The 25,805-nt window shown below is 43.2% G+C and overlaps 1 protein-coding gene across 2 annotated transcripts; it reads left to right on the top strand.

The window, feature by feature from the left end:
• The first annotated feature begins 154 nt into the window (after window positions 1–154).
• On the top strand, window positions 155–9,287 carry LOC139462529 (uncharacterized). Of its 2 annotated transcripts, none has more exons than XM_071244314.1 (2): window positions 155–275; window positions 2,743–9,287. In XM_071244314.1, the coding sequence occupies exon 2, from the start codon at window positions 2,774–2,776 to the stop codon at window positions 6,383–6,385; it is 3,612 nt and encodes a 1,203-aa protein (XP_071100415.1). In that variant the 5' UTR covers window positions 155–275; window positions 2,743–2,773; the 3' UTR covers window positions 6,386–9,287. The 2 variants fall into 2 exon arrangements, with proteins under 2 accessions (XP_071100415.1, XP_071100414.1); XM_071244313.1 differs by having other exon boundaries at window positions 155–271.
• Window positions 9,288–25,805: the final 16,518 nt, after the last annotated feature.

The raw sequence follows: 25,805 nt of genomic DNA on the forward strand, positions 1-25,805 counted from the left end.
GACTAGTTGGAGTTATTGTACACACAAATATAATTTTAAGTAAAAGCATATCATTGAATAATGACATTATGACGAGTTTAAACTCCATGATTTTAAAAGGTGGTTAGGATAATAGCTCTCAGAAATCTACCTGTAGCAGCCGATGCCCAAAATAGTGAACGGCATCAGATTACAGACATGTGTTCTTAACGCTCCCTGCACGCGGCGCTTGTGGCAGATCATCACCGACGCTGCATTCTTCACTTTGAGCAGTATTCCGTTGAAATTAAAAGTAAGTAAGAATATCTTCAACGATATCTACCTGAAATACTGACGTTAGGGCACACTTGACTTTAGTGCCAGTTCCAAGTTGACTCAACTTTGGTAACTTTGAAGATTTCCCTTGCATGGAGTTTCAGACCGGATTCGTTCTACCACAGACAACATATCATCTCCCGGACATACTTCGCAACCGTTGAATGGTTCACCAGCATCGATTCTGTCGATGTTTTTTCGTCACATGTTTAACAATTATTGGTGGTGGTGGGATGTTGTGTATCTCTTTTGATAACTATTTCGAATTTACGTTTTAATGCAGGTGTAGATATATTACTATTTGAGGCAAGCACTGATAGAACATTCGCGAAGCACGTAGGCTTTATAGTGCGCTGATAACCATGATCCTGTAATAATGTTATGTGCATAATGTCAGTGTTAATCAGAGGATATGATTCTACTCATTACTGTTTGATAGTTTTTGTATATTTTGGTAAGGTTTGACTATAAACATTGCCCAGTTGTGTGATGGATAGTTGAATAATTGGTTAAATGTGTAGGCACAGGATGCAACAAGGTAAACATGAAAAATAATGCATGTCCAGTCATTTTTATAACTCATTGTATGCTGTAACCAAATATTCCTATGATTTTACTGGATGGGCTTCAAATATTTAACCATAGAGGTTCAGAAAGTTCAAACTGGTTGCCATTTAATCTACTGTAACCATGGTAACTGTTATATCTGATCTAAGCATGTGTCAAATTTCATATTTTTCAAACTCAAATTAGTAAATTCATTTCTACAGAACTGTGTCTGTGTATGGTATTGTGAATGGGAGAGTAGCTATAATGGGCCCACTGTACTTTCCTCTTCAGAGGTAAGAGTGAGTGAGCAATTGAGTTGGGTTTACTGTCGCTTTGAGCATGCAAAGCATCATTCCATGCTTATCATGACAGGAGACATTAACATGGTTAACAATGGGCTTCACACAGGGGACCCAAACCTGGGCCGTCGATATTGTAAGCCACACTTTGCCAACTAGGCTACCCTGCTGCCCCTAGGAACTGAGAAATAAGTGGGTATTCAGCAGTAGAGGACTTAACATGTACGAGACGGGTCCCCAGTTAAACATACCAGTGACTACTTGAGAGGGGGTCACTCATACACAAGACCGCCAGCCCATGGACAACGCATTTCTGCATATAGCACAAAAACTTCTTCAAGTGTTATTTATTACAAGAAAAAATAGTCAAATACAGTTATTGATTGTTGTACCAGTTATGGAATGACATGAAAGAAAAAATAAATACTCAAATTTTGTGTAAAATGTTTCACCGTTCGAGCAATATTGGGTTTTTAAAAGTGAATTTCTCCTATGTGCATAATTTTTAGAAACATGATTTTAGTATTTTCTTAAAGCTTATTCATTGTAGAGTTACAAAATGTTTGACTTTCTCAGGCACACCAATGCACACTTGTTTGCTATCACATATTGGAACCTGTATACTTTCTTCAAAACTGCACGTTCAGGGTACCTTTGGTCATACACAACTAGTTCCCAGCTCCAAAAATGGTAGCACCAACTGATTATCATGGTTATATGAAGTGAATGTCAAGATTAAATTGATTTTTTTTCTGTTTGACTGAACATAGTAATTACATTTTAATAATTAATAATTTCATATAAATGTCACGTTATAATGATCATGATGAACAGTGAGAGTGTTTTGTATATATTCCTGCAGATTGGAAGTTTGAACAACTCTGATAATGAATTCTTTAAGATAGTGGTTGCCAATGGTTGGCATGTTTTGCACATTTCCTGGCTAAAGTGTTGCAACTGTTATTTTGGTACAATTTTCCTCATAACAGGCTGTTTAAACAGTAGTCCGAAGCCCAAGACTTGTAACAATTCTTCTGTTCTTGTAAAATCCATGTATTCTAGTCCTAAGACTGAAGACTAAGGCTAATATCTACTGAAAATAAGGCCGTGGTACAAGTTTGGGCTAGAAACTTAAAAGTATTTGGCACAAACTGCCATAATAGAAGCATCTTAGACAGAGCAAGACCCTAGTTAAATTTTCTTTTATCTAGTAAGGTCAGCTTGGTCAGTACCAACACAGAACATGTTGAATGTGTTGTCTTTGTTTCATATGTAACACATCAAAACTTTACAATCATGATATTTATCATGTTAAACCCTGATGTTTAATGGCTGAATCATGATTAAGTCAAAAAAAAGTATCTTACATTTTATGTGAATATTTATGTCAGGGGCAGTCGGGTAGCCTCGTGGTTAAAGCATTCGCTTGTCATGCCGAAGACCCTGGTTCGATTCCCGACATGGGTACAATGTGTGAAGCCCATTTCTGGTACCCCCCACTGTGATATTGCTGGAATATTTCTAAAAGCGATGTAAAACCATACTCACTCACTCACTCATTATTCTCAATTAACACAGTTAATTCCTTCTGTTGGTTTAGGAACAGGCTTGGAGACGATCCGGCTGTTAAGATGGTTATAGTCATCGACTTAGAGGAAGAGGAGGCAAAGAAGGCTGCAGAAGCCACAGCCGCAGCTGCAACGGCAAAACAGGCAGCTACTACAGCTTCACCAAACAGCAACGGCTCAGGACAACCTGGAGGTGATGAGAATGGAAAATCGGGAAAGAAGTCGCAGTCTGTGCCAGCAGAACCTCAGGATAGTAAAGGAAAGCCACGTACTGCTGGTGGAGAGGGGGCATCAGTTGGTGTAACAGAATCTTCACCAACCCAGAAGTCTACTGTTCCTGATACCAAAAAGAAAGAGGATACTGTAAAAGATTCCAAGTCTAAGCCGCCAGCTGGATCTATCCCCCCTAAAGGAAGAGATGGCAAGGAAGGAAAAGATTCAAAAGTTGAAACTGCTAAAGCCACTCCATCAGCAGATAAAGATTCTGCTGGAGGCAAAAGTGAACCTATAGGAACACCAGCCTCTAGTTCTAAAGACAAAGTTGCTGATGGGAGCAAGACGAAGACACAACCAGCAAAAAGTTCGACAGATACTGACAAGCAGGCTTCCAAAGGTAATAATGCCAATGGAAGTAAGGGTAAGCAGCAACAAGCAAAAAGTTTAGATGCTGAAAAGGTTTCTTCCAAAGGAAATGATGCAAACAGGAGCAAAGGTAAGCCACAACCATCACCGGAAACTGATAAAGCTGCTTCAAAAGGTAATGGTACCAATACAACCAAGAGTACACCACAACCATCAAAAGCGGCTGGTGCAGATAAACCTGGGTCGAAAAGCAAAGATACTGTTGAAAGCAAGACAAAAGGTGCTTCGTCTACTAACAAGCCTGCTTCAAAAGGAAAAGAAGCCAATTCACAATCTCAGGCATCAAATGTCGCGACTGCCTCAAAGAAAGATACTGCAGAAAAGAAGGGGAAGGAGAAATCTTCAGCTAAAGCACCTAATCCAGTATCACCCTCCAAGTCGAGCAGTAAGGGTCAAGATAAATCTTCAGCTAAAGCACCTGTACACCCAATATCATCCCCGGAGTCTAGCAGTAAGGGTGAAGAGAAATCTTCTGTAAAAACACCTGTGAACCCAGTATCACCCCCAGAGTTGAGCAGTAAGGGTGAAGAGAAATCTTCAGCTAAAGCACCTAATCCAGTATCACCACCAGAGTCTAGCAGTAAGGAGAAAGTGAAATCTTCAACCGAAGCACCTGACCCAACGACTCCTAAAGAGTCAACTGAAGCATCAAACAAAGTATCACCAACCCAGAAGACACAGAAGAATGAGTTACAATCTTCCCAAGAGATGCCATCAAAATTAGCAGCAGAGGGTACTCCTGCATCCAAGAACCCAGTGACAGAAGACGCAAAGAGTGAACAGAAACAACAGCCACTGGACACTGCTGGTCAGAAGGACACTGAGTGTGCTGAGTCCAAAGTTGAAACATCTAAGGTTACTGAGACTAAGGAAGCAGTGGCTGCGACTACAGAAGCAGAGAGTGCAGCATCTGAGAATCCACAAGTAAAGAAGAAGCCCAAGCCAACATATTCCAGTTTCTCCTCATCTCTTATGGCCCCTACTTTAACAACATGGGTGAAAAATGTTCGTGAAAAACTTAGTCGGAGAGGCCAGCTTGATAAAATCCTGAATAGCTTTCAAAAATGTAAGACAGACGAAGAAAGGGTTGCTTGTTTGTACAACATTGAAGACGTCCATGAGGTTCTGAATGTTAAAGAGACCTACAAGGCTAAAAGTGAAGATGAAGCAAAGGATCTGAGAATCCAAGGAAACCTGGCTTTCCAAAAGAAGGACTATGATGCTGCTCTCAAGCTGTATTCTGAGTGTATTATCAATGCCCCTTCAAAAGGAAGCACTGAACTAGCTTTGGCGCTTGGCAACAGATCAGCTGTGATGTACCATTTGCATAACTATGTTCTTTGTTTGCAAGACATCAGACAAGCTTTCAAGCATAGTTATCCAGACCATTTACAGTATAAGCTGTATGAACGCAGAGGAAAAGCTTGCTACTCACTGCGATTGAAAGAGGAGGCTATCTGTGCATTTAACGATTCTCTTAATGTTCTGGACAAGACCCAACTAGATCAAAAGAAAGTTGCCACTTTGAAATCTGATTTGATGAAGCAGTTGGAAAAGTGTAATAAAATTATTCCAGGAGGAAAGATTAAGAATGCTCGTGATTACAACCACAACCACATCGACATCCCAGTGTTACAAGAAGGTCGAAGTCCCCACATCCCATGTATGATGAAATCTCTTGTCATGAAATCTTCAGATGGTCAAGGAAGAGGTCTGTTTGCAACCAGAGACATAGAAGTAGGAGAGGTGTTGATAGTAGAGAAACCATTCGCATCTATCACCCTCAAAGATTACAACCTCACACATTGCCATCACTGCTGCAACAAAGTGTACTGCCCATTGCCATGTGACACGTGCAGTGGTGTGGTCTTCTGTAGTGAAGAGTGTTTGGACACAGCAATGAAATCCTACCACTATGCAGAGTGCAAGTATCATGATCTTATCCAGAGATCTGAGCTTGGTATGGCTCACCTAGCCCTGAGAATGGTGTTGAAACCTGGACGGAAGTTCCTCCGAGATTACCAGAAGAAAGCAGAAGAGAAGACAAGTGATCCACTTCTTCTTGGCTGCAATAAGGATGGCGTCTATGATTCTGATGATTATCATTCGGTGTATAATCTTGTGAACCATGCTGAGGACAGGTCAAATCCTGATTTGTTCCGAAGAGCTCTTTGTGCTGTGTTCTTAGTGAAATGTATTGAGAAGTCTGGATTCTTCACTGCTGCAGAAGGGGCTGATGATTTTGATGTTGATGAGGAGAAGGTTTATGTTGGTGGACATATCCTTAGACATACACAGATGCTTCCTTGCAATGCTCATGAAGTGTCCGAGCTTCTGTACAAAACATACAGTGTTGAAATGTCTGAGCCAGTAGAAATTGGATCAGCCATCTATTCAACATTGAGCTTGATCAACCACTCCTGTGATCCATCAGTTGTCCGGCATTCATATGGAAATGAATGTGTCGTACGGGCAATACGGAACATACCCAAAGGAGGAGAAATATTGGACAATTACGGTGTCCTGTATCCAGTCACAAGTAAGCAGATGCGCCAGGAGAAGCTACAGGCACAGTATTACTTCAGCTGCAACTGCCATGCCTGTGCATGCAACTGGCCAATGTATAACAAAATCAGAAAAGAAGATCCAGTATTGAAATGTAAGAAATGTAAGATTGGTAGAATCAGAATCCCACCAGACAACCACACAACTCGAGCCATATGCTCTGACTGCAGAGAGGTGTTGGACATTACACCAGACCTGCTCCATCTGTCAAAGTCTGAGCAGTTCTATCAGGGCAGCATGGAGAAGGTCCTGAAGGGAGATGAGAGGGAGGTGGCATTACCGTTCCTTGTTGATCATCTCAAGCTGATCGACACCCTCCTATTTCGGCCTTGGAAGGACTACAATGACTGCCAGGAGGCCATCAAGCAGTGCTATGCAAGCATGGGGAACTGCCAGGTGGTGGATGAACCGGATGAGGATGAGCAGGAGCTCATGATGGGAGAGAGACGAAACCTCAGACCAACCTAAACTCACTGTATGGTTGGGTCATTGTTATCAGGGTAGGTGGGAAGTTTCAGTTGGCAACCTACCAAATATCTTGATGAGACTAGAAACTTGTTATTAATATATACCAGCATTAGAAATTGGCACTAGTCCTATAGTCCTTGCCAAACTGCCCAATAGTTAAGGTATCATAAGGACTAGTAGAAATTGGCCCTTTTTAAGGGTTTTGCTATATGTTATCATTATAAGGACTAGTGGACGAAAACTGTTACCGGTAGTTTCTATTGCTGTATATTACTCAAAAGAAATTGAAGAACTCCTGATTCTTTCATGACATGACAGAATATCCATAGCAAGGATCAGATGTTCCTTAACTTCTTTTCAATAGTATCTCTGGGAGGGTCATTAGCAGAGAAATGTGAAGGTATATAGTCTTGCATTGTTGTGACACTATTGCTGACTAGTGAGGAGAGTCACCCCAACTCATTTATGATAAGCACTGGTCCATAGGACCCATTTGAGATGATGATAATCCTTGAATTTTGTTTTAAAGGGCCCCATTTAATAAAGTGATCTTAATGCTAAGATGATCACAACACTCATAGTTCAACTTGGCGCTCTGATCCTTATGTGGATAAAACAAAGATTGGCTGGCTCGGAGTCCGTATACTGTGGCTGAGTTGGGTATCATGTTAACTGTCAGCTATAGGGGGTTAACACTAGAAAACCAACATTAGTCAGGACTAGAACTGAAATACACAGACGTGTATGCATACAAGTTGCTATATATAAAGTGCAATAATATTGAATATGACTTTAAGTCCCATTTCACCTCACCCAATGCTGATGATAGGACTAGCTAATGAACATGAGGACATCTTCTCTTCGATGTCATGTTAGAGCCTCAGCAAATGTTGCTTTCATGTACACATTTACAAGATTTTCACAATCCTGACGGATATTTAAGAATTATTTATTAAGAATTCTTTTTGTACATAGATGTATTTAAACATGTTGTTTAAGTTATTTTCCCACAAAGCTGGTATTTGTGGTTAGTTTTGAATATGTAGATTAGTTATTTGCTAGCTTAGATATTATCATAGATATAATCACTGCCTACTGAACTACCACACACATTAGTAGTTCATCAATGGAATTTTTAAAATAAGCAAATGGTGTGGTCTTTAAAAATTGATTCGAGTAGTTAGTGTGTAAAATATAGTGAAGCAGAAAGAAGTCTGCCATAGTAAATACTAATCCAACAGTGCCTAAAACTTTTAAAGATGCTTTTTAGTCTGAATGTAATATTATATTTTTTGTCAATGAAAGATACTTTTCTATCAACTGTATGTATTTACACATGGCAGGAACAACAGCATCAACATTTTCACAATATTTGTAAATGTAGTGATGATGCTATTTCATGTTCGTGCAATACTAGTATTTTGTTTTCATAATGTCACATTGTGTAATTTTGCAGTCATATGACAACTATGTGCTCCAAGGATTGTTTCTTTTATGTGTGATCATAGTGATTTGACCACAGCTCTTCCATACTCATTGTGCACTCTCACTAAAATCATATCTTTTACTTAGATATACTACCTCTCTGCGTGAAGATCGGATGACACCTCCATCAGAGGTCGCGTCAGGGATCCCTGATCGAACTTTGACCTCCCTGTCAAAATGAAGCAATCCTAGGTTCTGGATGTCAGCTTTTGAAAACAGTTCAAACATCTAAATTTTGATTTTAAAAGAAGACTGCACAGTTCAAACATCTAAATTTTGATTTAAAAAGAAGACTGCCACAGAACATAAATATACCCACGATAGTATGTCCTTTTGGGTGTAGGGGCGGTCGGTAGCCTAGTGGTTAAAGCGTTCGATCGTCACGCTGAAGACCCGGGTTCGATTCCAGACATGGGTACAATGTGTGAAGCCCATTTCTGGTGTCCCCAACTGTGATATTGCTGGAATATTGCCAAAAGCGGAGATGTCATGGTGCTCAGAAATGACAGGGAGTGTATCAAATAGCAACAATTTTATAGCTTGGCTTTATTATTTTGCAGTCAGGAGTTCCCGATTTTATTAATATTCCTATGGGTGGAGGTGTCCCAAGATCTTCATATAGATCGGTATTCATATCGGAGTAAAGATCTGATTCTGATGAGATTGATTCTTTGTGTTAATATGTTTGACAGGTTCTGATCATACTGTTTTCATGTGTGAGTGTGAATGCATGTTGTCCTGAATCAAGATTGTATTAAATTATGACCTTTGAATTGCAGTATTCAATATGTGTGGTGTGTTGCTGTCATAATAATAGTAAGTGCAGGAATATTCATCTACCATGTGTTGAATCTCAACTATGAACAAACATATTTAATGTGTAGGCATAATGGATTAGTATATTAATTAAGCCTGTTATCATGGTTAAGTTGTTTAGTTGAGAGAATAGATCATAATTATGGTCCATGGGAGTCTAAAGACTACACTGTACATGGAAACAATCAGACCATGTTTTAGTATTTTGAAGTTACCTCCCTTGGTTTAAAATCAGGAGTTACATCCCTTTACTCAGAGATCTCTCTTGTTGATCTCTAATATTTTAATGTTTCCTTTAATCTTCATTTGCAGATAAAGAACAAGTGATATTTGTACTGAGTGTTGACCCTTCTATTTGGACATGGTAAATTTACATGTAAATGAACAACATTTGTTGTACTTATTTATATTTTTCTTAGGTCTCATTCCCTAGAATTCTGCCTTTCACACTGTACTTCTCAATATCTGTTTGGGTAAATGTGGCCCTATGATCAACAGGTGCTACTGAACAAGTTTTGTAGTTGATGCTCTTTCTCAACCGATATGATGATGATGATGATGATGATGATGATGTGCCTTTTTGTGAAACACATACCTCAGTGCCAATAAATATAGATAAAGTGATCATGATGTTGTGTTCATTGTTTGCACTGCTAACATGCATACAATCATTTTAGTTGTCCAGTCTATGTCCTAGTTGTCCCTTGGAGGATAGAATATGTCCCCAGTACCCCATAACTTACAGAAGAGTGAGCTTGTGTTTCATAGTTGCTCATGCTGTTAACCACTTGTTTGCCTGACCAGGCACAGAAATTTACATGCCACCGTGATATGGCTGGAATATTGCTGATTTTGTGGAAAACAACAATCACTCAGTTATCAAATAAACAACATCTGGAGTCGGATACCCAGAGTCTATGAGATGAAGGTTAAGATGTTGTCACAACCAGGAAAAGGATCATAGCAAGGGTGGATCCAGCATTTTAAAAGGGAGGGGTCCAAAATATCAAAATCCTCTCAGATAATTTCACTGCCTACAACACACTACATTTACTACAATTGGTTTCCAAAAGGGTGGGGGGAGTGCTGGTTCCGCCCATCCATAATCTCTGCAAATCTGGGATTCGTAACTCCCATGGTGACATGTATCAGGTTGTTTACTTGAACAGGAATACGCCAGCATGTATCACTATGTTCCCACCATAATAATATCAATCTCAATCTCAATCTCAACTCTTCTTGTCTGCCCCTTATCACGTTCGACATTAAGGGGCTGAAACAAGGACTGGTTGGCCCTTGGTCGGTATACTGTGTCTGAGTGGGGTATCCATGTTAAACTGCGGCATGGTATCTCAGTGGCACAGCACTATAAAGTCGACATTAGTATGGAATAGTACAAGCAGCCAGCCACACGCACGCACACACGCACGCACGCACGCACATGCACATGCACATGCATGCATGCATGTCGCTATAGAACTGCAATAATCTTGAACGCGACGTAACTCCCATTTCGGTTCGCCTCAAAACATGACGTTCTCTAACTATACTGTATACATGCGGGGCGGTCGGGTAGTCCTGTGGTTAAAGCGTTCGCTCGTCACGCCGAAGACCCGGGTTAGATTCCTGACATGGGTACGCCGTGATTTTGCTGGAATATTTCTAAAAGCGGCGTAAAACCATACTCATTCACTCGTGCTACTTCTGCAGAACACTCCAAAGCATGCCGATTTCTGTAAGGGTGTTCTCAATGGGACTGGGAATCTCAATGTGCTAGTACTATAAAACCGGCATAAATACGGACTGAAAAGGCTGCCACACACACGTGGTATGAATGAAATACATGTGAACGCTGGGCTAAACGCCATTTCACCTCACCACCGACATGTATGACACTTCAATAAAAGAGAGGGAGGGAAGAGAAACGGACGTAAAATACTCGTGGAGACGTGATATTACACGTTTGTTCGTGAACAAATTATCACCAGTATCTTATATTACAAGTGAGTGAGAGTATGGTTTTACGCCGCTTTTAGCAATATTCCAGCAATGTCACGGCGGGGGACAATAGAAATTGGCTTCACACATTGTACCCATATGGGGAATCGAACCCGGCGAACTCTAACCACTAGGCTACCCCACCGCTCTACTTATAATACAAATATAACTATTGACATGAATAGCATTGTATCATGACCCGTGAAGATTCCGGGGTAGAATAGGTCTTCAGCAACCCATGCTTGCCGTAAAAGGCGACTATGCTTGTCGTAAAAGGCGACTAACGGGATCGGGTGGTCATGCTCGCTGACTTGGTTGATGCATGTCATCGTATCCCAATTGCGTGGATCGATGCTCATGATATTAATCACTGGATTGTCTGGTCCAGACTCGATTATTTACAGACCGCCGTCATATAGCCGGAATATTGCTGAGTGCGGCGTTAAACAACAAACCAACCAACCAACCCAGCGTCAGCTACATTTCAATCAGTATATCAGAATGAGGCCCATTAACTCATGCTTGTCTCAAGAAACAGCTGAAAGTGGGGATCGGTTGGCCATGCTCTGTGACTTTGCTGACTGTTTGTCATCGTATCCCGATGGCGTGGATTGTTGTTCATGACGAGTATTTACGGGCCGCTGTAATTGTAGCTGGAATACGCTGCTACGCGCTGACTGCGGCTTTAAACAACATTCACTCACCCATTCACCCAATCGTTTCGTCGGGCTGATATTTTGACTGTACTGTTTGTAGGATCACGGATCTTCAGATTTTCTCCATGGTAACCCTTGTTCGTTGGTACTTTGTTTGGCGCCGCATTCGGCAATAGTCCAGCTATATGACGGAGGTCTGTAAATAATCGAGCCTGCACCAGACAATCCAGTGACTGATATTATGAGCACCGATCCACGCATTGGGATACGATGACATGCTTCAACCAAGTCAGCAAGCCTGACCCCGATCCCGTTAGTCGCCTTGACAAGCTTAGTCGCCTTTAACAAGCATGGGTTGCTGAAGACCTATTCTAATCTGGACCTTCACGGGTAGTTAGTACTTAGTAATCCTTAGTACTTAGTAATCCTCACAAAAGCAGTTAATCTTGAATCGATGCATACACGAATGCGTACAAATATTACTAAAAACAAAACCGAAGCATACAAAGATGTGAAGAGTTTACTTGTTACCAGTTTTCGGGGATTGTATCCGCAATGGAGAAATCATGAGAAATCAAGGGGTTCGAGTGATTTCTCCGACTTAAATAATTTCGGCATAATTTTGCTTAAAGTCCTATAATTGCGTCAGTTCTAATCCCTGCACAAGAGACCGCCTCCGTTGTTTAGTGGTAGAGCGTCCGCCCGTAGAGCGGAAGGTCCGGGTTCGATCCCCGGCCGCGTCATACCAAAAGACGTTTAAAGATGGTACTTGTTGTTATCCTGTCTGGCGCTCGGCATTAAGGGGCTAAAACAAGGACTGGTCGGCTCGGAGTCAGTATACTGTGTCTGAGTGGGGTATTTATGTTAAACTGCGGTATGGTATCTCAGTGAGCTAGCACTATAAATCGGCATCAGTCCGGACTAGTACATGCAGACACACATGTGCATGCACGTCGCTATATAAGTGCAATAATCTTGGACGCGACGTTAAACTCGATTTCACCTCACCTTGCACGAGATGCATAATCAGTATGGCCAGAAAACTCCTGGCAGAATCAACAGCAACAAAAACAGCTTGACATCGCCAGCTTGGGCAATTCCAGATTATCGCCATTGCCTTATAACGTGCATGAGGATGACTAATATGCTGTCCATGGAAGTGAGAATCAGCTCAATCATCTATTAACCCATGTTTAATAATATGGCTCAATCGACAGTAATAACTGACTAATGACCTAATTACATACAAACAATGTCTCATCACCATTTAATCACATGGCATGCATGTCTTCACCTCAACCATTATACAGTGATGGGTAAATACTTCTAGAGAATGTTTCAGTTCACGACTACAGCCTTGTCTGAAACAGCTAGGGTCGTAGGTTACAGTTCACGACTACAGCCTTGATTTAAACAGCTAGGGCCGGATGTTACAGTTCACGACTACAGCCTTGACTTAAACAGCTAGGGCCGCATGTTACATTCCACGACTACAGCCTTGACTTAAACAGCTAGGGTCGGAGGTTACAGTTCACGACTACAGCCTTGACTTAAACAGCTTGGGTCGGAGGTTACAGTTCACGACTACAGCCTTGACTTAAACAGCTAGGGTCGTAGGTTACAGTTCACGACTACAGCCTTGACTTAAACAGCTAGGGTCGGAGGTTACAGTTCACGACTACAGCCTTGACTTAAACAGCTTGGGTCGGAGGTTACAGTTCACGACTACAGCCTTGACTTAAACAGCTAGGGTCGGAGGTTACAGTTCACGACTACAGCCTTGACTTAAACAGCTAGGGTCGGAGGTTACAGTTCACGACTACAGTCTTGACTTAAACAGCTAGGGTCGGAGGTTACAGTTCACGACTACAGCCTTGACTTAAACAGCTAGGGCCGGATGTTACATTCCACGACTACAGCCTTGACTTAAACAGCTTGGGCCGGGGGTTACAGTTCACGACTACAGCCTTGACTTATACAGCTTGGGTCGGAGGTTACAGTTCACGACTGCAGCCTTGACTTAAACAGCTTGGGCCGGGGGTAACATTTCACGACTACAGCCTTGACTTAAACAGCTTGGGCCGGGGGTTACAGTTCACGACTACAGCCTTGACTTAAACAGCTTGGGCCGCATGTTACATTCCACGACTACAGCTTTGACTTAAACAGCTAGGGCCGGGGGTTACAGTTCACGACTACAGCCTTGACTTAAACAGCTTGGGCCGCATGTTACATTCCACGACTACAGCTTTGACTTAAACAGCTAGGGCCGGGGGTTACAGTTCACGACTACAGCCTTGACTTAAACAGCTTGGGCCGGGGGTTACATTTCACGACTACAGTTTTGACTTAAACAGCATGGGCCGGGGGTTACAGTTCACGACTACAGCCTTGACTTAAACAGCATGGGCCGGGGGTTACAGTTCACGACTACAGCTTTGACTTATACAGCTAGGGCCGGATGTTACAGTTCACGACTACAGCCTTGACTTATACAGCATGGGCCGCATGTTACATTCCACGACTACAGCCTTGACGTAAACAGCTTGGGCTGCATGTTACAGTTCACGACTACAACCTTGACTTAAACAGCTTGGGCCGCATGTTACATTCCACGACTACAGCCTTGACTTAAACAGCTTGGGCTGCATGTTACAGTTCACGACTACAGCTTTGACTTATACAGCTAGGGCCGGATGTTACAGTTCACGACTACAGCCTTGACTTAAACAGCATGGGCCGCATGTTACATTCCACGACTACAGCCTTGACTTAAACAGCTTGGGCCGCATGTTACATTCCACGACTACAGCCTTGACTTAAACAGCTAGGGTCGTAGGTTACAGTTCACGACTAGTGCCTTGACTTAAACAGCTTGGGCCGCATGTTACATTCCACGACTACAGCCTTGACTTAAACAGCTAGGGTCGTAGGTTACAGTTCACGACTACAGCTTTGACTTAAACAGCTTGGGCCGGGGGTTACAGTTCACGACTACAGCCTTGACTTAAACAGCTAGGGTCGTAGGTTACAGTTCACGACTACAGCTTTGACTTAAACAGCTTGGGCCGCATGTTACATTCCACGACTACAGCCTTGACGTAAACAGCTAGGGCTGCATGTTACAGTTCACGACTACAGCCTTGACTTAAACAGCTAGGGCCGCATGTTACATTCCACGACTACAGCCTTGACGTAAACAGCTAGGGCTGCATGTTACAGTTCACGACTACAGCCTTGACTTAAACAGCTAGGGCCGCATGTTACATTCCACGACTACAGCCTTGACTTAAACAGCTTGGGCCGCATGTTACAGTTCACGACTACAGCCTTGACTTAAACAGCTTGGGCCGCATGTTACATTCCACGACTACAGCCTTGACTTAAACAGCTAGGGTCGGAGGTTACAGTTCACGACTAGAGCCTTGACTTAAACAGCTTGGGCCGCATGTTACATATCACGACTACAGCCTTGACTTAAACAGCTTGGGCCGGGGATTACATTCCACGACTACAGCCTTGACTTAAACAGCTAGGGTCGTAGGTTACAGTTCACGACTACAGCCTTGACTTACACAGATAGGGCCGGACGTTACAGTTCACGACTACAGCTTTGACTGAAACAGCTAGGCCCGGATGTTACAGTTCACGACTACAGCCTTGACTGAAACAGCTAGGGTCGTAGGTTACAGTTCACAACTACAGCCTTGACTTAAACAGCTAGGGTCGGATGTTACAGTTCACGACTACAGCCTTGACTTAAACAGCTAGGGTCGGATGTTACAGTTCACGACTACAGCCTTGACGTAAACAGCTAGGGCCGGATGTTACAGTTCACGACTACAGCCTTGACTTAAACAGCTAGGGTCGGATGTTACAGTTCACGACTACAGCCTTGGCTTAAACAGCTAGGGCCGGATGGTTTTTTTTACAGTTCACGACTACAGCCTTGACTTAAACAGCTTGGACCGCATGTTACATTTCACTACAGCCTTGACTTAAACAGCTAGGGTCGTAGGTTACAGTTAACGACTACAGCCTTGGCCTAAACAGCTAGGGTCGTAGGTTACAGTTTACAGCTAAAACCTTGACTTAAACAGCTAATTCGACACATCCAAGTTCGATACAAAGAGGTTCGACTGTATATGTCCAGGTCACTGGCATGACGTTTCTCAGTTGTAGATGCCCTTGCACGAATGAAAGATTTGGTTCCGAGACGAGGGAAAGCACAGTGCCAAATCAGACGAATAACAATCGTGCCGGCATCATGTCTTACTATGCAAATGGAATTATGTTAGCGAGTTATTGGGTGAGTGAGGGAGTTCTTCAGTATTCCATTTATATGACGGTGTGTCAGTTTGTTGGGAAGCCCAAAGTGATGCAGGTATTAGAGTGAGTGAGTATGGTTTAACGCCGCTTTTAGCAATATTCCAGCAATATCACGGCGGGGGACACCAGAAATGGGCTTCACACATTGTATTCCGTGTCGGGAATCGAACCCGGGTCTTCAGCGTTGCAGGTATTAGATGTTTACCACTTTGGTGACACCCATGCGAATGGGTATTTTGACGACCAAGAAACGTAATCGGGGCGAATCGGGCATGCGAATTCAAGATCACCGGTTTCTGTCACGCCTAAGGGACGCAACTCTGCACAGCGAATTGCTGCTTCTAAGACAACTGGGCCAACCGTCCCCCGCAACTTTCAGCAATATTCCACCCATGTATCAGCTAGAGGAGGACAGCAAGAACGGGCTTCACACATTGTAGCCATGTTAGAAATGGAACTCAAGTTCTTCGATTCGCTCGTCACGCCGAAGACCCGGGTTCGATTCCCGACATGGGTACAATGTGTGAAGCCCATTTCTGGTGTCCCCCGCCGTGATATTGCTGGGATATTGCTAAAAGCGGCGTAAAACCACACTCACTCACTCAAGTTCGTCGTGAACCGTCAGGTCTTCGCCCGCGTCATACCTTAATACATATCATAAGATGGTACTTGTTGTTGCCCTGCCTGACTCTCGCTGGTGGGCTCGGAGTCAGTATACTGTGTCAGAGTGGTATGCATGCATGGCGCTGTTTTCAGTGCTTTTATCTTGAAAGCGACGTATTACTATTTCACCTCACCTTCAGCCTAGCCAACACACGCTTCAACAACTTGACTACTCTATCGTACCCAAGTGGTAAATGAAGTCAGTGCGTCTCATTTGTCACACAAGTAATTGCCGTCATTATGTCTGAAAATAAACAAATGGAAATAGAGTCACCGTGTCTGAACACTTTTATTGTAAAATAATGAACATTTACCATTATCACAAGCATGTTTCTGGTTTCTAGATAAGCTTAATTCGCTGGCACCTCACTCGGTTTGTTCACAGGCCTGATTACACAGGACGAAAAATACTGTTTCTTATATCCGCTTGGGGGACATGTTAAAAATGCGTTGTAGTCGCCAAGAAGGCATAACATCCGCCACTTATGTTTACGGCAAGTTACAACCGTCATCTGTTGTCACTCTTAGATTCATCGCTAGCATTATCCGGTCCTAGCTGCTTACGCCGATGGCACATGGAAATTGAGAAATAAGTAAAACGGATTAAGAGTATGTTAGTGAATGTATTATTCGAGATATAACTGAAAGAATGACGTCAATCCGACTGGGGTCGATGGTGCGCCTGAGTTGCCTCCCCTGTCACTACCAGAAACCTGAGCACTAAAATTTACGCGCCTTGAAATCAAGCGCTGCATCTTGAACTGGTCATAATCTTTCATTACCTGTTTGGTTTTCGAAAATACACTTTCTTGGTTGTCTCGAACCAGGGATAACTCAGATTTCTACGTGTTCGACTGTGGTATATAGTACACCCTTAACAGTTTGCATGAATTAGTACAAAAGCGCCCATGTTTACAATCTGCATTTGAACCAAAATAAGCATTTTTTTCTGCTTGCATCAAAGTTACTAGGTTTTATTTGTTGATGAAGATGGCTACTGCGATGTCATCAAGTATCTCCAACTGAAAGGGCTCGATCAAACAGCCATCCTTGCCCACGTGGTGTCAACTTTAGGGGATCATGCGCCTTCCTTTGCCAATTTTAAGAGGGAGTCAGCGGAGTTAACGAGGGGAAGAGAGAGCCTTGAAGATGATCCAAGATCCACGTGGTGTCAACTTTAGAGGATCGTGCGCCTTCCTTTGCCAATGTTAAGAGGGAGTCAGCGGAGTTCAAGAGGGGAAGAGAGAGCCTTGAAGATGATCCAAGATCAGGAAGATCTTCAAATGGCACCAGTAAGGAAAATGTTGACAAAATACATGAGATGATTATGGATGATCGACGACTCCCCACACGTCACGTAGACAATACAGCAGGCATCTGTCATGAGAGAGAGATAAGAACATTTTGAGGAAGGAACTGGTTGCAGCACGATGGGTTCCATGGCTTCTGACTCCTGATCAGAAACGTTCCAGGTTAATCTCTCGTGAGAATTTACGTTGTTTTGAAGCAGATCCAACTGATTGTGTTGAGCGATTTGTAGCCATTTGATTGCTGGGGCATTTAGTATCGCCCTGAACAAAAACATTTTTTTAAGTTCCAATTACGATATAAGACGTAAGCTCAGGAATGATAAACGTGCTGGGTTTAAATACTGATGAGCAGACACCCTACCTTCCTCTTGCATTGGGGCCAAGATCTACTCTTCGATATAATGTCATTAGTTTTAGCTTTAGAACAGTTATCTGAAACTTGCGTTCTTAAATCACTAACTTGATTACAGGTATCTTTGAGCTGGCATATTTATTTGCTTGGGAAAAGAAAATCAAGATTATCTGAAACGTTCTGTTAAGTACCCCACCAAACCCTGATTTTCAGTCGTCTCTTTTTTGTCCTCTGAAATGAGTGAAAGGATAGTGAGTGAGTGAGTGAGTGAGTTGGGTTTAACGCCGCTTTTAACAGTATTCCAGTTATATCGTGGCGTGTCAGCTTAATGTGGGAGGAAAGCCCGAAGTGATGCAGGTCTCAGACGTTTACCACTTCAGTGAAACCCACGAGCACGGGTATGGTGCTGACAAACCTAGAAACATAATCGGGGCGAACCGGGATTCGAACCCACAATCATAGGTTTCTGGCGTGCCCAAGGGACGCAACTCTGCGGAGCGAATCACGGCGCCTTAGACGACTGGGCCACCCGTGTGAAAGGATAGTGCTATAGCACCTAGCTGGGGCAAGGTTCCGCTCTTTTCTTAAGTTTCTTAAGTTATTAAATTCACACGCGTTTAGTATCTGTGCTCTGTGTATTGTTTATTGTCTATCATCACGCTCGGCAATATCCCAGCTATATGCTCAAACTTTTAATCTCGATTATTTACAGGCCGAAGTGATTGGAGCTGAAATATTGACTGCGGCTTTAAACAATATTCATCCAAACATCACGGTGGCCTGATATTGACTGTACAGTTTGTAGGATCACGTGTAGGATATTCACATCGTCACCATGGTGACCTGTGTATTGATTCTGGTTTGTATTTGTGTTCGACGTGACGTGCTGACGTTATATCACTTGACTGTCCCCCCGTACCAAGGGAAGTTGAGGACAACGTCTAATCAGAGAATGGATGCATTTTCAGCAACATGGAGTTTTAATTTCGGGCTATCGTGCTTACATAATAGTCCAGACCACAGGCAGGTGTTTGACAATGTCACTGGCAGATATCTGAAAGTGGAAAGGAGAGAACTGGCAACACTGGGTTTGTTTGATTGATTTGTTGTTTAACGCCGCACTCAGCAATATTCCAGCTATATGACGGCGGTCTGTAAATAATCGACCAGACAATCCAGTGATTGATATCATGAGCATCGGTCCACGCAATTGGGATCGATGACATGCATCAACCAAGTCAGCGAGCCTGACCACCCGATCCCGTTAGTCGCCTCGTACGACAAGCATAGTCGCCTTTTACTGCAAGCATGGGTTGCTGAAGACCTATTCTACCCCGGATCTCATGATGTCAATCACTGGATTGTCTTGTCCAGACTCGATTTTTTACAGACCGCCGTCAATAGCTGCAATATTGCTGAGTGCGGCGTAAAACAACAAACCAACCAACCAACCAACCTAGTCACCATTCACCGAGTTTGGTACATTTGTACATTTGTTTTGTTAATAATGTGCCAAGTTCGTTGTAAGGGGCATATATACGTGTTATGCAAGTGCCTGTGAATCTGATTTGCACATTTAATTTCAATATATATTATACATCTCATCCATATTTGATTTAGTGCCTAATGATATGCGCTTTATTGAAACAGGTTAAATTCTACACACGTTTACACATGTGTAAATTCTAATCATGATCAAATATATAAATTCTAAACACGTTTTAACGTGTTTAATTTCTTACATGTTTAGATTACGGGCATGTTGTGTTTAGGTGGTGTTTAGGCTGTGAGACGATAGCTCAATCATGTTACTGTTTAGACCTTGATGCGTTTAGATAGAACACACCAACTGTGTATTCCGTTTAGGATTTAAACCCATTCCTGTTTAGATCTAAACATGTCTTGTCTTTGTTTACAGTCAAAACACATTTACAGTTTACCGTGTATCCGTGACACAAGAACTGAACTGGGCCCCGTCTCCAATATCCCAAAATCGCGCAAGTTGACGACGCTCAAAGGGAGCCGGGAACCAGCTTAAACATGAACCTGCTCTCACCCAGCCAGTCGATCCTCCTCCATGTCCTCAGGTCCCAGTCATAACGCCCTGCCCCGCTATGACCATCTGACAGAATAGGATCTCAATCCTCGTCCTTGCGATCTTCGCATACCGTATTTCCTCTATTAGACGCCCGGGCTTCTATTTATTTCGGACAAGCCTTTGACCCGGCGTCAATTTTTTGCACTGAACAATTGACCCGGCATCTATTAGAGGCCGGCGTCTATTAGACGCCCGGCGTCTGTTAGAGGCCCGGCGTCTCTTATAGGCCCGGCGTCTGTTAGAGGCCCGGCGTCTGTTAGAGGAAATACGGTACTTACGTCACACGACGATCTTTACCTCGTTATTTTGCCGATGTTTCTGTGCTAATCAGCTTATAACCGAATGGTTTTAACCGAGCTGGCGATCAACAACTTTGTGGGACATTCGTGAGTGAGCAGTGCCTATTATTAGCCGCCTTTCGACGCCAAATAATCAATCTCCTACAAGCCACGCGAAACAAAACATATGACTGCAATTAAGACATTGTGCTTTGAATTACCGTCGTCTGATTGCTCGTTTTACCAAGTTGCGATGCTGAGTGCGGCGTTATACAACAAGCTAATATACAAAACGAAGTTGCGAGTTGTTTGTGCTTTGTGCGTCAGAACCGCTAGCAAATACTCACGGCATTATGGATAAATTTGACTGTTTTTACCAAAATGATTTCACCAATTACCTTCACTGTCGTGCGACCGTGAACAACTTTTTTCAACAGGACGCTAAAAGTAGCACCCCAATCAAAGCCATCTAATGAGGGAGAGAAATTCTACGATAATTTAGTGATACGATGAATGGAGATAGTGACGTCACTTCCGCAACACATCAGTGCTGGCGAATTGATCTTGGGTATTTTTTAAAATGGAGACATAATACATCGGGTAATCGGGAGGTGAATACTTGTTCGTGGTCGCATTTCATTCTTGGTATATTTATACAGAGTGGGGCAAGTAAACTTGACAGTGAAAACGATATAAACTTTCATTATTTTACTATGCTTGTCGTAAGAAGCAACTAAAGGCTCGCTGACTGGTTGATGCGTGTCATCGTATCCCAATTGCGTGGATCGATGCTCATGATGTCAATCAGTGGATCATTTACAGACCGCCGTCATATACTGGAAAAATGCTTAGTGCGGCGTTAAACAACAAACAAACAAACAATCCAAACTTCGGATTCACTTGGTGGATAAAAACAGCATGGAAATTCGGTCCTGACGTCAAAATGCAGAAGGGTGTGACCCTTATTTGACAACTATCTGATCTGGAGTTTAACACAAAAAAAACACATTTGAAGTTTTGTTTTGTGAATGTTATCAATCAAAACGTCGCACTGATATAGTTGACACATACTACAATCGTCCAGGTCAAAGAAATGGGAGTGAGTGAGCGAGTTGGGTTAAACACCGCTTTTAACAGTATTCAAGTTATATCACGCCGCGTTAGCTCATGTGGGAGGAAAGCCCGAAGCGATGCACGTCTCAGACGTTTACCCCTTAAAACCCACTAACAGTGACATTGTGCTGAGAGACCTAGAGACATAATCGGGGCGAACCGAGATTCGAACCCACAATCAGAGGTTGTTGGCGTGTGCAAGAGACGCATCACTGCACAGCGAATTAAGATTGCGACTGTGGCAAGTAATGAGACTAGACAAGCAGGTGTATAAGTGATAGAAATAGTACAAGCTTTCTTACTTGCAAAACGTTGCGCTGTTGAGTCGATGTAAGAAGAACTTCACTAATTGTAAACGGCATCGTCTTCGTTGTTTTTACACAGCAGTCGGCAATATTCCAAATATTTCACTATGGTGTTAGGAAAATGGTTTTTATAATAATCCAGCTATATTACAGCTGCCACGAGTGTGGGGCTACAAACCAGTGGTTGACATAATGAGCAACGCCCCAAGCCATCATCTCACCCAGCCTGACCAAATCTAGTATCCTCTCTGAACAAGGAGCTCTGGAACCCGCAATGTCACAACCACATCACAGAGTCACGTGATCTTTCCAGTGATCGTGACCGCATTCGTGATCTAGTGGATAGAGCGTCTGCCCGGAGAGCGGAAGGTCGGTGGTTCGATACCTGGCCACCTCCGTGGTCTAGAGGATAGAGTGTCTGCCCGGAGAGCGTAAGGTCGGTGGTTCGATACCTGGCCACCTCCGTGGTCTAGAGGATAGAGCGTCTGCCCGGAGAGCGTAAGGTCGGTGGTTCGATACCCGGCCACCTCCGTGGTCTAGAGGATAGAGCGTCTGCCCGGAGAGCGGAAGGTCGGTGGTTCGATGCCTGGCCACCTCCGTGTCCTAGAGGATAGAGTGTCTGCCGGGAGAGCGGAAGGTCGGTGGTTCGATACCCGGCCACCACCGTGGCCTAGAGGATAGAGCGTCTGCCGGGAGAGCGGAAGGTCGGTGGTTCGATACCTGGCCACCTCCGTGGTCTAGAGGATAGAGTGTCTGCCGGGAGTGCGTAAGGTCGGTGGTTCGATACCCGGCCAACACCGTGGCCTAGAGGATAGAGCGTCTGCCGGGAGAGTGGAAGGTCGGTGGTTCGATACCTGGCCACCTCCGTGGTCTAGAGGATAGAGTGTCTGCCGGGAGAGCGGAAGGTCGGTGGTTCGATACCTGGCCACCTCCGTGGTCTAGAGGATAGAGTGTCTGCCCGGAGAGCGTAAGGTCGGTGGTTCGAAGCCCGGCCACCTCCGTGGTCTAGATGATAGAGTGTCTGCCCGGAGTGCGTAAGGTCGGTGGTTCGATGCCCGGCCACCTCCGTGGTCTTGGGGATAGAGTGTCTGCCAGGAGAGCGGAAGGTCGGTGGTTCGATACTTGGCCACCTCCGTGGCCTAGAGAATAGAGCGTCTGCCTGGAGAAAGGAAAGTTGGTGGTTCGATATCCGGCCACTACAGTAGTCTAGAGAATAGAGCGTCTGCCGGGAGTGCGTAAGGTCGGTGGTTCGATACCCGGCCACCTCCGTGGTCTAGAGGATAGAGCGTAATAGTACTACTGCATGAGGTTTGTGGGTTGTTTAACGCCGCACTCCGCAATATTCCATCTATATGACGGCAGTCAGTACGTAATCGAGTCTGGACCAGACAATCCAGTGATTCATATCATGAACATCGATCTACGCAATTGGAATACAATGACATGCATCAACCAAGTGAACGCCTGACCGCCCGATCCCGTTAGTCGCCTCTTACTACAAGCATATTCGCCTCTTACGACAAGCATTGGTTAGTGAAGACATATTCTAACCTGGATCTTCAGGTCGGAGGTCTAGCATGAGGAGCTGTTCAATGCTGCATGTATCATTTACATTAAGGCGTGGAAGGCATGGGTTTATAGGCATTACCAGTTTGGTGACACCAATGAACACGGCTATATATAGAGCTAAAAGGTCAAAGGGCATAATCAGGCTGAATATAGGTATTCCATACGACCAGTGAGGCGAGGCGAAGTGGGGCATAACCCCGCGTTCAAGATTATTGCACTTATCTAGCAACACTGATGCTCGCACTGGTCCAGATTAATGGCGGCTTTATTGTGCCAGCGCACTGAGATCCCATTGATACCCCTCAGACACAGTACACTGACTCCGAGCCGTTTTATCCCCGTACCGGCGAGCGCGAGGCAGGGTAATAACAAGTACCATATTTTAACGCCTTTAAGTATGAGTGAGTGAGCAAGTGAGTTGGTTTAACGCCGCTTTTAACAGTAGTCTAGTTATATCACGGCGTGTCAGCTAATGTGGGAGGAAAGCCCGAAGTGATGCAGGTCTCGGATGGTTACCACTTCGGTGAAACCCAAGAGCACGGGTATGATGCTGACACACCTAGAAACATAATCGGAGAGGTATATGGTATTCTTGGTATTATATATGATATTCTTGGAATATGATATATGGTATTTTTAGTATGATATATGGTATTCATGGTATATGATACATTATTCATTATATACAACGTTATTCTCTGTATATGATACATGGGTATCCTTCGGAATAGTACTAGGTATTCTTAGTATATGAGGGGCGGTCGGGTAGCCTAGTGGTGAAAGCGTTCGCTCGTCACGGGTTCGATTCCCGACATGGATACAATGTGTGAAGCCAATTTCTGGTGTCCCCCTCCGTGATATTGCTGGAATATTGCTAAAAGCGGCGTAAATCCATACTCACTCACCTACTCACCCACTCACTCACTCCATAACCTATATTTATTCTTGGCAGCGTTCCTGTATTCCGAGATCACGCGCATTCTTCAAAAGATTTATGATTCAAATCAGCACTTATATTTCAATATTAATAGAACACGTTTCACAAGCAATCACGCCCATCAGTTCTGGGAAAAGTTATCGCAAACGTTTTAAAGTGTGTGCATAAGAGGATCATAAAATTGATTAAAATCTTCTATTTTTAAGTTCGCATGTTTATTTGTTGGGAAAATCAAGATTACCCGTTATAAACTTCCACACGGCAAGCCACGGTTCGCCCGGGGGTAATTACCCTGTTTCGTTATCCTTCGCATTCCTGAAATAGCATACTAATTATAATATTTTTACAAATACATAAAACATCTTGTGGAACTAAAAATATATTTTAGTTAAATAAACTGCTGATTCCTCAATTATGATAAGTTAAATCATCAAAATTAGAGTTACAGAAAAGTTTTTTAAAATGTTATACAAATTATACGAAATGTCCCTATGGGTGACAATTAGCCTCTTTTCTTTTTTACACTTGCAAGTATTGGACTTAAAACGTAATCAAGTACATGCACATAAGTACTTCTAAGACCCGTGAAGATTCCGGGGTAGAATACGTCTTCAGCAAACCCATGATTGCCGTAAAAGGCGACTATGCTTGTCGTAAAAGGCGACTAATGGGATCGGGTGGTCAGGCTCGCAGACTTGGTTGATGCATATCATCGATCCTAATTGCGTGGATCGATGGTCATGATATCAATCACTGGATTATCTGGTCCAGAATCGATTATATACAGACCGCCGTCATATAGCTGGAATATTGCTGAGTGCGGCGTTAAACAACAAACCAACAACAATACTTCTAACATGAGTGAAAAGGGGCGTTTTTTCAAATTTTCGGAGAGACTAGCAAATGAGTAGGTCTACGACAAAGATAAGTTTTGTTGAAGTAAATTTAAGCCAGATGTACAGAAAGAATAACAAATAGCACACGGGTAACGAAGCCAGATATACAGTAAGGATGAGGACTAAAGACTTGTGACAAGCTGATTGGATACTAATTAAAAAAAATCTATTACTAGATTAGATCTTCATCAGACAAGATGTATACCCTTGATCTCTGTTGATCAAAGGTTTGTGTCGGCGGAGAGTTTTCTTGTAGTGAAATCCTGATGGTCGGTTAAGGGGATTTGTACTTTGTCACACTGAATTTGATGGCCAGGGAATTTTTGCTGGTGGTCCGAGAGGGCTGATTTGCTGTCTGCTTTGTCTGCCTGTTGAGGTCTTATGTTCTACGATGCGGGTATCTACTGGGTGGGAGGATTCACCAATTTGGCATCACTTGGTTGTAGTCACTCCAGTTTGATAACGGTGTTAGAATCTACATTGAAACGTTGCTATATGCAATAAACCAGAAGTTGTTATCCATAAAGTTGTATGTTTTCTTACTTGTTCTCGGTGAATTATATATGTGTGACCATATTAAATCTACCCTCCAACCCCAGGTAGGTTCGGTATAAT

The sequence above is a fragment of the Haliotis cracherodii genome, unplaced genomic scaffold (assembly GCF_022045235.1).
Source record: "Haliotis cracherodii isolate W230 unplaced genomic scaffold, xgHalCrac1.p SCAF_15, whole genome shotgun sequence".
In the NCBI taxonomy this organism is placed as follows: Eukaryota; Metazoa; Mollusca; class Gastropoda; order Lepetellida; family Haliotidae; genus Haliotis; species Haliotis cracherodii.

Coding starts and splice junctions, on each gene's coding strand:
- LOC139462529 (XM_071244314.1), top strand. CDS start 2,774: ATGGTTATAGTCATCGACTTAGAGGAAGAGGAGGCAAAGAAGGCTGCA.